Source organism: Nyctibius grandis, chromosome 7 (genome assembly GCF_013368605.1).
Source record: "Nyctibius grandis isolate bNycGra1 chromosome 7, bNycGra1.pri, whole genome shotgun sequence".
In the NCBI taxonomy this organism is placed as follows: Eukaryota; Metazoa; Chordata; class Aves; order Nyctibiiformes; family Nyctibiidae; genus Nyctibius; species Nyctibius grandis.
The window spans coordinates 55,309,581-55,325,898 of NC_090664.1; the positions used below are offsets into that span (position 1 = coordinate 55,309,581).

The 16,318-nt window shown below is 38.4% G+C and overlaps 1 protein-coding gene across 1 annotated transcript in view; it reads left to right on the forward strand.

Moving 5' to 3' along the window:
- The window catches only part of MINDY4 (MINDY lysine 48 deubiquitinase 4), an 81,492-nt gene extending 65,432 nt beyond the window's left edge, over positions 1–16,060 (forward strand). Inside the window, exons 16-18 of the mRNA XM_068405081.1 lie at positions 5,461–5,641; positions 9,907–9,979; positions 14,861–16,060. Coding sequence (XP_068261182.1) covers positions 5,461–5,641; positions 9,907–9,979; positions 14,861–14,909 — 303 coding nt within the window. The 3' untranslated portion in view covers positions 14,910–16,060. The remainder of the gene's footprint in view (positions 1–5,460; positions 5,642–9,906; positions 9,980–14,860) is intronic.
- The last annotated feature ends 258 nt before the right edge of the window (positions 16,061–16,318 follow it).

The following is a 16,318-nucleotide window of genomic DNA, read 5'->3' on the forward strand; positions in this document are numbered from 1 at the left end:
TCTGAACCTCTCTCAACATTTCTTCACTTGATGGGACATACCAGAAAAGAAGCAGAATGGAACAAGGATAAAGAATAGATCCTGAGGCTACCTGGCACCCTGAGGTCTATTTGCCTTGTCACAACTGCTGTCTCCTTTTATGTTGTGGCAGCATAAGAGAACTTCAGTCAAAAGCCAGTGCTTTCCAGGAGTCTTTCCTTTGGTTTGGTAGTCCTGGGGTTGAACACACATCTCTTTCTGTTCTTCTTCATTAATGTTGCCCTTTTTTCTCCCCAGTTCGTCATCAGAAAGATTTTCTTTTCTACAACAAAAAGGATTCAAAGCTGCAGAGAAATTCTCTAGGGCTCCCACGTAGAAGTAATGTTTTCTACTACAATTTATAAATATCTGGCCAAAACCTCTTCAATTTCTGCCTAACCTGGCATAGTCATTAAATTAATCATACTCTGAATGTCAGATATTGTGAACATTGATTTTATTTTTCTTAATCTGATTGAAATCAAATACATATTAATGGCAATAGCTTTACCCTCACAGTGTCCCTTAACTATATGCAAATATAATAGTAATATGGCTGACCTGGTGTTTTAATAGTGCTGGTGGAATAAGTGAACTGATTCAGTGGTGTTCTTGATTACCCAAGGGCTATTGCAAGGGTATCTGTTTTTATACCATTGATACTTCAGTCTTAACACTGTTGGAACATTGTTTAATATTAATTCAGTAAAGGTCATTGCAATAGCAGGGAAAAAACATTGACAGAACAAACAATAGGCTCTGGCCTGTAACTGTGAAAGCTTTGTGCAATTATCCTTTTGTCTATCAATCCTATTGGATTCAGTACAACTAGCAATTACTCAGTTTAACAGAACCCAGACCTTTGTGGAATCACATGGACCTCAGTATTGCACTGCATGATTACTTTGGAAAATAAGCTTTTATGATAGTTGTATTCAGGCTAACAAACATAAAGCAAGAACTGACTGAAGTCTGCACTATAACAGAATGTAATTTTAATTAAAAAAAAAAAAGTAAAGTCCAGCAAGCAAGGACATGAAATTATGTTAAATGATAACAAAACTCCTGGAGAAAAATGCCACCACATTAGCCATATCCAATGATACCCCTTGGTTTTGATATAATCTTCTCTTCTTCTTTGAATTGTGGCCACTGCATAGCGATGATAACCGAATGTTTGTTTCTGTTCAAGGTAAATTGTTTAATGGAGTTCAAGAGACACAGAATCTAGGTTATATTTCTTGTTTGTTTCTTTTGGTATACACATGGCAAAATATAGCCTTGTTCAATAAGCAAATAAAATCTGAATGGTGAAGTAGTGTACGCTCATTGTGGCAGATACACTGGAATAAATCTCCAGTAATAAATAGTTGTCTGTAGGTTTAATTTCACCATTGTGCAAATACACACTAAAGTCAGATGTGGAAAAAGACCACCCATAGTGTTGAAAATGAGCCCTCTGAAGGTGCTTGCTTTTGAAAGGTTGGCATTTTCCAAAGATGCGAATTGTGTCCCTGAAATTTGTGAGCGTTCTTAAGGGATTTGTAAAGGAGAGGATTAGGGTTAGTGAAGTCTCCGTAGGAACTGAAAACATGCAGCATGAAAAGACACCTAAGTCATTCCCGCCCTTACTTTTTTTTTTTTTCCTGAAGAAGATTAATGAGTATGTTTGAAAACAAATATTTGAATCATAATGCATTATTACTTTTTAATGTATTATGATACTGCAAGCAGCAAAAAAAAAGTATTCTTTTTTTGTTCTGCGAAGTAGAAGTACAGCCGTTGGGCCCTTAATAAAAATAATAGTGTTTAATAAAATAAATTCAAGTCACATATCCCTGATTTACCTTTGGAAGTCAGAGCTGGCATTATACTCATAGGGCAGCACACAACAGCTGGAAAGAAGGGCTCCATTCTCTGGCAAGCACTTGGGGGATGACGCACACTCTGACTGAGTTTAAAGGATTTCCTGAGGAGTCAGAGCATTGGGTGTTCACGCCTGTTCTTATCTGTTCTGCTTCAAAGTCCAGTTGTATTCCAGGATCACTATCACCGACCAACCTGGCCAGGCAATTGAAGAAGAACTCACCACTTACCAGCTGGACCAGTTAAATGAGGGCATACTTTTAGTCCACGCAACAACTGATGCTTGAAGAAGCAGGCAAAGGAATCCTCACAATGAGGATTGTCCTTTGTCAGTAACATGATTCCATATTATATTTTGTGGAAAAAATCTGGACGTAATTTGGGGAACACTGTGGGAGAGAGATGTTCCTTATAAGAAGTCTAGACAAAGTAACATGTTGGGGAGAGGAAGAAATTTTAGCCTTATGGATAAAATCGTTCCATGCCACTTCACCTTAAAGCTAGGAAACAAATCCTGGGCCTGTTTAATCTACTAGTGTAGGAATAACGTGAGGTATCTGGAGAGACCGAAGCCCTTAGAAGGTGGTGATAGTGGGATAGAGTGGCCAGTAGTTTTGTGGAGAAGCACACCTGTAGGGATCAGCCAACACCTGGAATGCAATTTGATGTTAAACGTGGCAGCTGATCCTCAGCTAGTATAACTGATGTAACTGAAATGAAGACTTCTCCCTTTTTACGGGGGATGAGGATTTGACCCTCAATGTTTTATACTCTCGTTATTGTCTTAAAGTTCATGTCCTTGCCTTCTTCTGCACACACTGTAATTGAAAACTATACATATTTGGAAAATGTTCCTACAGACCTTACTCATCTGAACAATTTGTCCTGACTTCAATAGGACTGTTCATGTGAGTAAGAATTGGAGTGGATGTGTGCTTTGAAACAGTTCTGTATCTCTCTGATCTTGTTTTGTCAAATGTTGTTTGATGAAGCTTGGAAGTTACTTCAGCAGACATATGTAGGAAGAACACATTTTTAGGAGAAGACTGGCTGTTCCTTTTGGCTTTGATTTATCTGCATACTAAAATATGCATGTTTGTGAGACGGAATCTTTTCATCCGTGTCCTTCTAATTTGCCGTCTTTTGTTGCATCTGCGTATTTCCCTTCTTGATAACTCCTGTTATGAGTATTTTTGTAACCTTGTAAAAAAATTTCTGTACTTTTAAGCCAAGAATTTACATAAAAAACAAATCTGTTGTATAAAAGGCTGTTTTAAATAGATATTAACAAAGTAATGAGTCAGGGAACAGTTACTTAAATAGCTAGAGGCTTGTTATCTAACATCTGAAGAAATTCTCATTGGGGTAGATAAATTATTTTGTACTCATATAACACTTCAGATATAAATTATAAATCTCAATAATAAACAACCCACGCACTCCTTATCATTTAGGATGCTGTTTAGACTTTTAATTACAACAGCATATATGTTGGCTTCTGCCTTTTAGCAGTATGTTGGATGACATTTGCACCTGCGTGCCCAAGGTGAAGAACTGAGGGCTGTGCTGTAGAAGCTGTATCTGCAAATTTATATCTAGAAAACATGTATGAGAATTTTTCTGTTAAAAGTCTTCCAGTTTCCACTAGCACCCCCTGCATATGCTGAAGCATGATTTAAATCCCATAGTGGTAAAGGTAAAATTAGCAATAGGCAGAGATGATTTCTGTAGATTATAACAGTTACCATATTACTATGCAAACCTCTTCAAAACTACCTGAGCCTCTAAACTAGCAAAGTTTCTTTAATCCACGCGTCTGTATTACAGAGACAGAAACTGATATTATATTTCTATGCACATATATTTGCACACTTGGCTGCCATTCCTTATTTTGCCAATTGGTAGCATACCAGCAGTGCAACATCTGTTTACAAAGGATACATGAAACTGGGGATAAAATAAAGACGGTTATACATAGCATCCTGCACAGTAGTGTTTCTGTCTTACTATAAGAATAATTAGCAAAGCTGCAGTCAGAAACATTCCACTGAAAGCAAAAAGTTTTATTTGGGTTTTTAGTTTCCCTGAGCAATCTATCAACGATACAAAAAACAACAATTCAATGGCAGAAAAAAACAGTCTTATTTTGAACTTAGAATAAAGCTTTCAGTGACAGGAATATAGCGAATAATAAATATCTGTTGTAGCTGAATATTAAAACCCCAGCTGGGAAAAATATGGTTTCTTTGCTACATTAAACAATCTATTCACTATTTTTACTCTGTTATATTCTACTGAAAGGGCTAAAATCATTAACTGATACTGCAGCTCTAAAGCAGCAGCATGCAATACGAAGATGGTATCTGTCTCAGAACACATTAGTGTGAGGTGAAGAAAATACTACAAGATATTCACTGACCTCAGGGGATGCAGGAGTCTTCCATGACTCAGTTTATATCAGCATATATTAAGTTTCAAAGCCATAGATACACTCCTCCAGGTATTAAAGCATATATATGTCTGCCTTAAAACATAAATTCCATGAGAAATAATAGATATGAGCTGAGAGATAGATAAAACTAGCCTCAATCCTTTGCTGGACTTGAACCTTAAAGACTATGGGGTGAAGCGGCAGAAAAAAACTGATTAAACTGATAAATGTATACGTTTATAGTTAAAAGCAATTACTCACAAATCCAAAGAATTGCTGTAGTAGCTCACATTTTAAATAGCTGGTAGATTTAAGAATAATACATCAAATCGGTAATGAGTATGAAAATAATTTATATGCAATTTGATACAGAATATTTAGGATATTTATAAAAAAATATACTTTCAAACTTTCAAAAGGAGGGCAAAAGCTTAGAAAAGGCATCTGGTAAAGAAATAATTGGTTTTTTTCATAGAATCATAGAATCATTTAAGTTGGAAAAGACCTTTAAGATCATCGAGTCTAACCATTCCAGCTGACAATATTTCATTTTTAAGAATGATGAATCAAAACAAGTACTTGTTATTGCTTTCTCCTAGTAGCTGAAAATACTTTACATATCTGGACTGTGAGCTATAAGAAGATGCCCAAATGAAGGGAATGTGTTATATTCTTAATCCAAGAAAATATTTTGGGCTCAGTTTAGTTGCCCACACAAGGGTGTCTCATGTCATCTGAGATCCCATGAAGTCTCTTGCCTGGCTTCCAAGTACTGTTGCATAAGAGCACGGTCTCCCATTGATCTCGTGTAGTATTCCTGACCTAAACTCACTGTGGTTTTATAGCTATTGAAGAGGATAGGGTTTCTTTTGGTTCTAATCATCTGGGATATGATCTTTTTGCTGTAAGGATGCTACAGCTGGATTTCATTACCTGCCTATAACTCAAAGCCAGACACTTGCTTTATATGTTCCATGATTTACCAGAACTATCCTGGTCTGCTTCATCAGCAGTATATAATGAGCCTTCATTAATGTTTGTAGACTATAATAAATAAGTGGTCTTATACATCTCATGTTTTCCACAGCAAATTGTTCCTCCTCCTGCCCCCCGTGATGTTCTAATGTTTTGTATCTTTCTTTTAGGTTGGTTATTACTTGAAGACCCCTAAATACCCAATTTGGTTGGTATGCAGTGAAAGCCACTTCAGTGTGCTTTTTTGTTTGGAAAAGGATTTACTAGGTGACTGGAAAACAGAGCGGAGGTTTGATCTATATTATTATGATGGCTTGGCCAACCAGGAAGAAGAAATACGGCTAACTGTTGGTATGTAACAACCTGTAACTCTGCATTTCATCTCTGGTGGTGGCATCACATCAGAAAGAAGAATCCAGTAATACAAACAATGGTGGTCTCAGGCATTAAAGATTATTTGTGTGTCTGTTTCCTAATTTCCGTAATTGGTTTTGGTGATTAATTGGGGAAATTAGATTTCACGAGGAAATTTTGAGGATGAGCTCTTGAAAGGGTTAAAAGTGAGCATGTGCTGCTTTATACAGACTAGTAAATCTTTCAGCGACACTGATTTCCAAGGAACAGATTGTGATATGGTCTATTCATGCTCCCAGGACTATAAATGGTATTTAACTACTCCCATTCTCCTTCACATCTCACATAATTTCTACAGACAAAAAGTGCAAGTCTTCTGTTCCTCAATCCTTCATGCCTGTAGTAAAATGAGCAGGGAAGGTGTGGAAGCATGAAATCCTTGCCTCCAAAACCAGCTACTTCAGACGATGGCAGCATTCTGCTAACAAAGTCTAGTCTCTTACCTGCTTGTAAGCATTCCTGGAAACACAAGCATGCAAAAGATCTTGTTACACTCATTCTTTCAGGAAACCATGCCAAATTATGCAGCTGCTTTTACAGTAATTACGTATTTCTCCAACTGGCAGGCATTTGGACAAGAAGTATTCTGATGCTTAGAAAGCTCCTACTTATTGCCATATTAAGACATTCTTGACCACTAAATTGCTATTTGCTAATAATATCCTACTTATCTCTTGTTTTCTTTCCTTCAATATACTTATACAATCTATATCAAATTCCTTCTGAATTTTAAGGAGCCACTCTATTGTAGTTCACTCTTTAAAAATAAGCTGTCTGTATTCCTTGTTTGCACCTACATTCTGATTCTTGGACAGAATGAGATATACACGAGTGTTGTATGTTCTAATTGAGTCCCTGTGGCAAAGCTGTTTGTATGGTGGGAGTGCTGGGGGCTTCAACATCTTACAAGATTTGGTAGTGAATTCAATCATCTTTCTCTCTGTTATTTATCTTCTTATTTTAATTAAAATCCCTGTCATTCTATTGTAGTGATCACATTATATATTGTCTCAAAAAACTGCTTAACCTTTACAGGACTATAGCTGCCAACTTGTCCCCACATGGTCTGTCCCAGATAAAATATTCTTTGTATGTTACACAGATTATATAGTTCAGCGTAGGACTAGAGAGATCAAGACACATTTTTTCTATTGTGTTGTACCATGTAACATACAGTCCAACACAGGTGTCCTTATCTGTCTTTTCATCATTAATAAATCAGGAACGTTTCCAAAATCCAGAGCTACCAAGCACTCTGAGACCCCTGGATGAGAAAGTGCTCAGAGTTTGGATAAATTTTTCCCTTTACTGTTCAACCTGTCATGGCACATTTTATATTTCTCCTTAAAGGCTAAACTTGAATTGAGAGACAGGTATCTTTTTGTTGTGGCTATAACCTCTTCCAGGGATGTGTCCTAGGAAATCTTTTGTTATCTGTGAAATTCTGCAACAGGCTGTAAAATGCAAATAATTTTGTCATTCCAGGGAAAGGCGTTCCTAGTTGTGGCTGTACAGTAATCCTTTGTTAGGTCTGGAGAAAAACTGAAATTACTTTACATCCAAAAGGTGACATTGATCATACATCTAAACCGTGCATACAGTACCAGATGGAAGTATCAGAATGCTAAGTATTACTGGTATTTCCTTTGTGGAAATATCAACAAACTACAATGGTTAGGCAGTGTTACCTAGAGATACAACATGAGATCCTGGGTGCTGCACAGCCACATCTCACTGGTGCTGGTTAGCAAAGTTGTTTGCTTTTCATTAGCAAGAAGGTGAATTCCTTGAATTGGGAATATTGTTTATAATTAGGAATGTTACAATCAAGGTCACATTTTGGGAAATCTTGAAGAAATTACACTGGGCAAGAAAGGCAAAAATGCAGAAAGAAGGAGTAGAATTACATTTTGGGGGTTATAGCAATTGCCACTTTATATTGAGAATAATCCTCTGCGTTTTGCTCATCTTCCTTTGTCAGCTATTTAGGGACTGAGTGGAGATTGTGGGATTTTTGTTATGTCACAGAGAGCACTTTATGAAAGAGCGTGTTGTACTGCTCAGAGAGATACTGCTCCTCCTTTCCAATATATACAGTTAACGCCTACCTATGTTACATTTACAGTATGTTGTCTCCAAGTGAAGATATAGGGAATTTTTGTACAATCTGTTTTAATAACTCATTCTTATGTCTCATTGGTGCATGCCTTCAACTCAGTATCCTTTTAAAGGTGTTTTCAAAAAGCAGCTAAATAATTGCTAAGAAGAATATAACTGAATTTCTCAGAAGATTCTTCCAGAGTCATAGACACTATCCTCAGCCCCTTTGCAGATCCCACAGAAGGTAGCACAAACAGTGAAATTAGCAGAGGTTCAGATGCTGGAGGCAGCTTCTAGGGAAGGCTGGTATATTGATTACAACACTTTCTTTCAGAAGAGTTTTTTTGCTAGATATTCCCCGCCTACTCCTGTAAGATACACCTTTGGTGATACTTTTTTACTATTCCTTTGTATGAAAAACTTCCATTCAGACCTCCTGGTCAGAAGAACACAAGTCTAGAAATGACAAAATTCAGCAAGTTGGCAATGACTTCGAAAGGCAGCCATGCCATATGCCTATCCTGCTACCAGTACTATGGTCAGGATGGTGGCTGTTGCTTCTCACTATGAGAAGATCCAGAACATCAGTATCAGGAATTCCCAGAGGGGTCCAAATATTATTGGAGACCTCTAAGAAACCATTATAAACTCTTCAATATTAGGATAAAAGAGGCCCTTTGAAACTCAGAAGGTTCCTGTGTACCTTTAAGATCCTGAGGATCTAGGAGAAAACTGCCAGTATTTTATGTACTTTAAAATATTGTCTATTTCCTACTACTCCAGCCCTTACAGTCATTCACAGTTTTCTGCATGTATTTATACTGACAAGATCAACAGGCAAGGGAGAGCCAGGTTCTCTCTCTGACGTGAGGAAGCCAGATATATCTGAGACTGGCAGCTGTGAACATAAGAGCAATTGCCTCCCATCCTGTCTACATCAGTCTCACTGAAGCAGACCCATATCCTACACCCTGTCTTGGCATCGTTTGTTGCTCACAGCCTGCCCGTTGTCTGGATCAGAGACAGAAAAGAAGAAAAAGAAAAAACCCTAATCTGCTGCAGTTTAAAATGTTACTCCAAAACAGGAAACAGCTGAGCAGACTGACATCCAAGCTGGTCGCAGGATGTTTTCTCCCTGGGAAGTTCAGCGACTACTTTCACTGTTGACAGATCCAGTGTCTGAGACACTGACCTCTCTGTTTTCCCCGGAACAGTGCAATTGTCTCTCCGTCCCAAAGGAATGCTCACAGCCTATGGTAGCTCTCTTACATCCAGCACAACTCAGTCTTCTCCTGTCTGTGCACTGCTTTCTTGACAGTCAAGGGACAATCTTCTTTTCCAGGATGAAGGAATCTTAACCCAGTTTGGACTGGACTGGGTGTTTACTATTCAACTACCACTGTCCTTAGCATTTGAGTAACGAAAATTGCTTTCTTACTAATTATGACATCAGTTGCAAAAGAAAAACCTCATGACAGCCCTCCAGCATATTCTTTCACCATCTAATCCATGTTTTGCTTGAAACCATCTCTATTTTAGTAAACTAACCTGGCTCAGGGCATGAATCTGAACACTGTCCCACGATCATCCTTACTGTTAAGTAGTCAGCACAATTCTGGGCAAGTTTCTGACCCAGAACAACTAATACTGGGCACAATCTGGGGATCATTTCCAACAGCAAGTTTGCATTCAGTCACCCCCTTTCAGCCTTTAGCTTGCCATCACATGAACAGGCAGTAGACCACAGGCTGAAAGGATTTAAGATGTGGCAAAGCAGTGAGTGCCTGCAGTCTAAGGTCATCTGTAAAGCCCATGCTATTTGCAAAGAGCCATAGTCGTGGTATCTACGCTGAGCGTTCCTGGCCCCGTCTGGGGCCACTCTGTTCAGATGGTGTGAACAAGGGCATGAGATGCTATTGAAGTGCCATCAGTGCTCCTCTTCCAGGGTATTTCAATCCAAAGTGGATATGTGCCTATTGTGGGCTAGGAGATTTACAGTGTGAGTGGCAGTCCATCACTTCCATGGGTGGAGTTCCTAGAAGCTATTCTGTATGAAGAGAAATATACTCCAGCCCCTAACAATATCTCATATGTCTCTGCAGACACAACTCAGATGTGTGCTGAAGATAAAGAAAATGATCTTACTCCTCCACTTGAGCACTGTATTAGGACAAAGTAAGTGAAACTACATTTTTTCATACAGATATATTCAGTTATTGATATAAATAATATATGTAAGTCTGCAGTGTGATAAAAAATATTGCAGCAAGTAAACTTGCAAAATTACTGCTTAAAAATCAGAAAGGATTTGAATAGGCCAGGCTGTGATAATATTTATTACACATTTAATTGTGTGTTATTGTTGTTAACATCAAACTGGCTAAGACATTCACTTCATTCTTAGAGGAACCTTCGTTATATCACCAAGAACTGACTGAGCCAAAGTCAGTTTGAGAGCACGACTTGATTTCAATAGATCTAAATTTAGATTTCCAAAAATAATTGATTTTTATTATAGAGGTATAATGAGAAAAGGAGAAGACTTCTTCCATCTTCATCAGTTTTTTCCGAAAAATGTAATTGCACTGGGGGACTTGAGTACCGTTGTCGATGCATGAAGCCCTGTGCTCAACGGTCTCACTTTTCTCAAACTTTCCACGTGTCTATGGGCAGCACAGTGTTTCTCAAGATCACAAAACACCGTATTTTGTGAAGTTATTCTTGACGGTTCTTAAGTCATATTCTCTCCTTAAATACAAGGCTAGTTCCTGTCATGTTAGGATTTTCATGGCATTTTGAGGTCTATATAATATTAAATGATGTACTTATAAGCAATTTATCCAAGTCATACTGAAGCTAATGAGAACATTTTCAGTTTAGTGAGACATGAAAGAAGCAAAATGGAGAAATTTAACCAAGTAGAAAAATCCTCTTTATATCAACTCCATCAGCTCAGCTTTGAAAGCTGCTATCTGAAAATCTTTGGAGCAAGAAGTAAAAGCCTCATTGTCAAAGACCGTAACATTTATTTAATCAGTAAGCCAAGCAGCTTCAGATTTCTGTTGTAATTTCCCTTCTCTCCTTGCCACAATTTGTCCTGTGAAAAAACACCAAAAAAAAAAAAAAAGACAATGGCTGCCAAACAGCGTGTTCATGCAGGGCTGCCATTATAAAGTTACAGAAAAGTAGAAGATGCATCCTGTAACATGACAGCAGTGACATTAGTCCAGGCTCCCTGCACATATAGATTGTATTGTTTCCTCTCTTTCAGTGACACATAAGCATGACTACAAACAAAAATAAATAATATATAGCCTTAGAAACCCACACAGTGGGGATGAATAATGCATGCAACTACTTAAAGTTGCTCTTAGAACATCTTCCATTCCTGGCATTGTATCAAAGTTATGCAGTTTCGTAATGGTGATATTTGTTTATTTTGAATTCCCTGCTTTAATCTACCAGAGAAGTAAATTACCAGCAAATTTCAGTGTCAATTTATTTTGTTTATACCATTAACAGGACTGTCTGATTTACCCTGATCAGCCTGGCCCCTTGTTTTCAGAGTTCTCCATTTGCTTTGAGCGTATTTATTTAAGCACAGCCTTACTGTTAAAGGTTTTTCATGTTATGTTTTTCCTTTTTGTTTTAAGAACTTTTTCTTCCAACTATGAAACAGTATATACGGAAAAGTAAAAACAAACCAAACAAACCGATATTTTAACAAATTGGGAGATAAAAAAGAAATGTTTTCTATCATACAATCATGGAAAACACTCCTAAACTAATTTTTAGTCAAGCAAGCAAGCAAGCAAAGAGTCATTACTTATTTTGACCAAGCATTCATGATGAAGCTCCTTATCAAAGCTTTCTCATCAAAAAATGCAGGATAATTTCTCAGGCAGTGTGGAGAATTTCACAGTCTGAACAATCAGAACTGGGAAGATTAACTATTGTTTCCAAATGTTGATTGGGGTTTTTCCTTTCATTTGCATGACTCAGTTCTGTTTTAATCCATGAAGAGCCTTACCCATTGTTTACCCCAATACCTGACCACCACCGTCCTGTAATGCATTGAGTTATATGCCTAACATCTGTCTGCTCTTTGTTCTCTTATCCTCTCCCAAAGAGAAAACTGCCTATTTAATAGGCTGTTTCTCTATTTAGGTATTTTTGTTATTATTATCAGAGGAAAAGCATTGTTTTGCTTCTGCAGGAGGAAGACACTGATGTTTTTAATCCCTATTCTATAAAACATCAGAAAAGCGAGATTTGAATTTAGAGCAGGTAACACTTCATATGGCCACAGTGACTAGTCACTAACAGGTATCACTTTAACCTGCAGGCTCCCAACCAAAGAGTCATGTGCTTTTATTGTGGCTTTCAGCCCTAGACATCTGTAGCAGCAGTCAGATTCTGACCAAGGGATGTCTGGAATGTGCATCTCTGGGTGGTTTGGGAGATGCCGTGCAGACGTCTTATCCCATTCTTCCCTGAAGAATACTCTTATATCACAGTCACGATCCTCGGCGTCTCTCTGCACTGGCGGAAATAACATCTGTTAGCTCTGCCTGAGGGGAATAAATCTTTGATCTGATATTATAATATGAATGCAGTGGTATATTTTGTTAACCCTCTAGCATCAGCTTTCCTCTGTGGTAGTGAGGCTGTATGATACATTCATCTGTTCATCTGTTTGGCTTTGAAGTGAGACATCCAGTGGAAATTTAGTGGATAAGAGGAGAGGAGATCATGGGCATTTCATCCTGAATTATTGGTGTGCTCTAAAACAATACCAAATGATTAGTACAGGAGATACTCTCTGAATGTTATTCCAGACTGAGCATTGTTCAGGGCCTGAACCAGTTCCTCTTGGGTTCCCGTTAATTCCATGACCCTTGGGTGAGGCTGTTGTTGAACCACATGAGTCAAATGTAGTTTTCACGTTGCTAATCTGATAAATTATAATTGAATCAGCAGCTAGAATCTGGGTTCCATTTGAATTACATTGTGGCAGGATAGTTTGGGGAAATGGTCACGTTGAATTGTCCGGACAGTTTTGTTTCTGTCTGTAAAGAAAATACTTGTTCAGCACCTGTGAGTGAGGTTCCTCACTATTTGACACTTTTTCTTGTGCAGATTCAATAGGTGAAAAAATTTTGAATCCGTCTCTGTAAAAGCAAACAGCCAAAGACTCCTTTTCAGTCTACAAATGGCTCAGAAAAATGGTTTGAAAATAAACGCAGGAGATAAGGCTTGTTATGAAAGTTACCTTGAGTCCTGCTTCAAAATAACATTTTCTGTTTAAGCTCTTTACTGAAAGCCTGTTTTGAAAAAGACCAGATCCTCACTGCGTAGAGATTACAACATCTTAAGCCATAACAGCAAAAATGGTATCAGCACATGTCAGTATTTTCACAGAGTACAGAGTAGTCTCAGAGCAGATTTCATTCAGTGTCTTTTGGCTTCTGTGGGGTCTCTGTGGATCCCTCTCAAAGCTTTAATCGCCCTGGAGAGATAGAAGGTGGTGCCTTGGGAAGATTGTACACAAAGATAAGGGATGATTTGATGGCATTACCTGAAAAATGCAATGGGGACAAAAGGTGGTGATTGTACTTCCCACTTGCATTTGGTTGTTCTGAAGGTGATATTCTGATCTTCTGGCAGGGACAGCTCTCACTGCTGAATGCTGGACTGTGTCGAATATCCCCAGCTAGAACATATTCTGCTTTTAGCTTAAGATGTGAGGCATCACTGTCATGTATTCCTACTAAGTCCTGGGATGAGGACAGTCTTTCTGCAAAATGTTTATTTTTATTTTCTCAGCAAAATGAAAAAAGAAGGAAAAATTTCACAACAGCCCTCAGATGGTCACTTCCTTTGAGACTTTGCACTGAACACTGCATGAATTCAGCTTTTGGTTTTGTTTTACAGTTAATTGACTTGCTCAGCGAAAGGACTGAGCTGCCATACCCTTGCTGACACATTCTTTCCTCGGTGACAGAAAGAATGTGGCACTCTGGCAACTCACAGTTGTCTCCACCCCCTCACCAATGTCTTAACTACTGTGCACATGTACTCTGAGACAGATTTTCAAAACAGATATAAATACTTGACACTGGGAATGCAAGGGTTTAGTTCTTAGAAGATCTGGACCATGACCTTGCAAACGTGAGAAATGCCACGGATGAGGGTCCAACTCATGCAGTGAATGACTCTGACTCTACAGAAAGTTGACTCACTTCAACCCAATGAGGTCACTGGAGAGTATCATCCTGCTTTCACCAGGTCTTGGTTCAGATCTTTGTTTTCTGCCATGATTTGAAGACATTGGTGACAAATGCCGGATCGATACCTTCTTTGCCTTCAGTGTTGGTCCCATTCTTGGAGTGGGCAGCTGAGCAGTAGCAGCCAGTACAGAGCCAGGAATTAAAAACATGGAAGGTTTTTGTGCACGTGCGTGTGGACTCATTTGAAAACATTGTTCTCAGTATACATGTTTAGTGTTATTCTGAAGAAGGAATGAGGGCAGAGAAAAAGCAAAACCTCAGCACAGGAAAAGCAAAACGTTGCCATTAAAGTGTGCCACTGGATACTTCAGAGGAACCAAGGTCAGGAGCAAAGATAGCTGCTAAATGAAATGATCCGGTCTCAGGCTATCAGAGTCACAGAGTTCCTTATCAGAGGTTTGCCTGTATAAGAGTGTGCAAATTACCTAGTAACAGCTGAGACTGAGCATTCTGGTTATGTAGCGTTAATTCTTGTACCCATCTTGGGGATTCTCTACAGTCTTTGCAACACGAAGGTACTTGTTTTGAATCATCTGCTGCTGAGGACTCTATTGCCTAGAAGAGACTGGAGGAAGGGTAAGGAGACTGACCTCCAAACTTGGGCACCTAAAATTAGGTTCCTTTCCCTTTGAGAAGATATGATTAATTAACCCAAATGAGTCCATCCTAGTCTCTCTAAGGTTCGCTGGGTGGTTGAGGGGTGTTGGGTTACCTTTCCAATGACCTGATTAGCTGATGGATGTAAAACAACTGCTTTCATTTCTAGGTGGCAAGGAGCTGTTATTGACTGGAATGGCACAGAACCAATCTTGTGACTGACCTGACCCGCACTTTATTTGTAAAGACAAAAAGGAAATGACTGAATTAGCACATTCCTATTCCCACCAATACGGGAAATAAGACAAGAGTTGTGCAGTTTACAATGAGGAAGAATGACATGGTTTGCAGACTGGAAGAGTTTCACCTCGATCACCTCGTGCTTCAGATATTTTGCTTATAATATAAATAACACGTAAATTCCTTGTCACTGCCTTTAACATACAGCTTCTGAAAGCAGGCTTGAGTTTCCACCACCAAATCAAGGTTTAAGATGAAGCAGTGAAGTCATCAACATCCCCTTGAGGTCTCTTTCTGGATCCACTCAGTATCCTGCAATTGTTTCAAAGCATCTGATGAAAGATACTGAACCCAGATTTCTGTCACTGTACATGCCTTCTCTGTACTGCCTAGTTCTTCACCTACAAAACTCCAGTGCAAGTATAAAATATCATCCAAGAAATATATACTCATTTCTTTACCTGATATTAGTAAGTCTCATTTTGCACTAAACAGATTGGTAACTGTATGGGCTTTTCAGTTAAAGCCTGATCTATACAAAGTTCTCGTTGTGTCATAAAACTTGCAGTAAGGATTGTGGTTTTGTATACCAGAATAATAACACTAGTACGTTCCTTATACTGGGTGCAATTGGTGTGTAACAGTGCCTCACACTGATGTAGCTCAGTTTTCTTTCTGGATGAGAGAAAGCTGTATCAGTATCTTTACATTTATGCCATTGTAACTACTTATACACTAGGCTTAATTTACAGCAAAGTGATAGATAAAATCTGTGGTTTGCTTCCTCATAATTACAAGAAAATAGAAGAGCTCTTAGGTTTGAAATTTAAATGGTGCCTATCTGTGATAGATACCGTTTTTCATGATTAAATAAAGTGCATGTACTGAAATGATGTGCTATGGAGATGTATCACAAGGTACTGAAACAGCAGTTTATATTCCGAAATGAATTCTTGGAGTGACATACTTTGGCAACACTTTACCAAAACTGGAACAAGTCACTGAACTGAAGATTGGAAAAAATGCCTTGGAAAAAAAGGCAGATAAATGGTGTTTCTAGAATTAGTCCTCTGTCTTGAGAGTGAATATTCCATAGAAGTTTAATAAAGAACTTTTACTTTTTGCTATTTATCATTGCACCTTCTTCCTAGTCAGTATGCAAACTCCTCTGGGTCCTGATAAAGAAGCTACTCTTTTCAAAATCAATATTTCCAACAAAAGTCCAATGTCCTACTGTGTGCAGTGTGGAGATACCAAACTGACTATGCAAATAAAGATCTCGGGAAATTAGCACTTCAGCTAGATTTGGAAACCAACCTGAATATAAGCCATAACAGAGTACCAAAAAGGTGTAGTCTTTGAATGAACGTCTCCCCTTTGCTTCCCA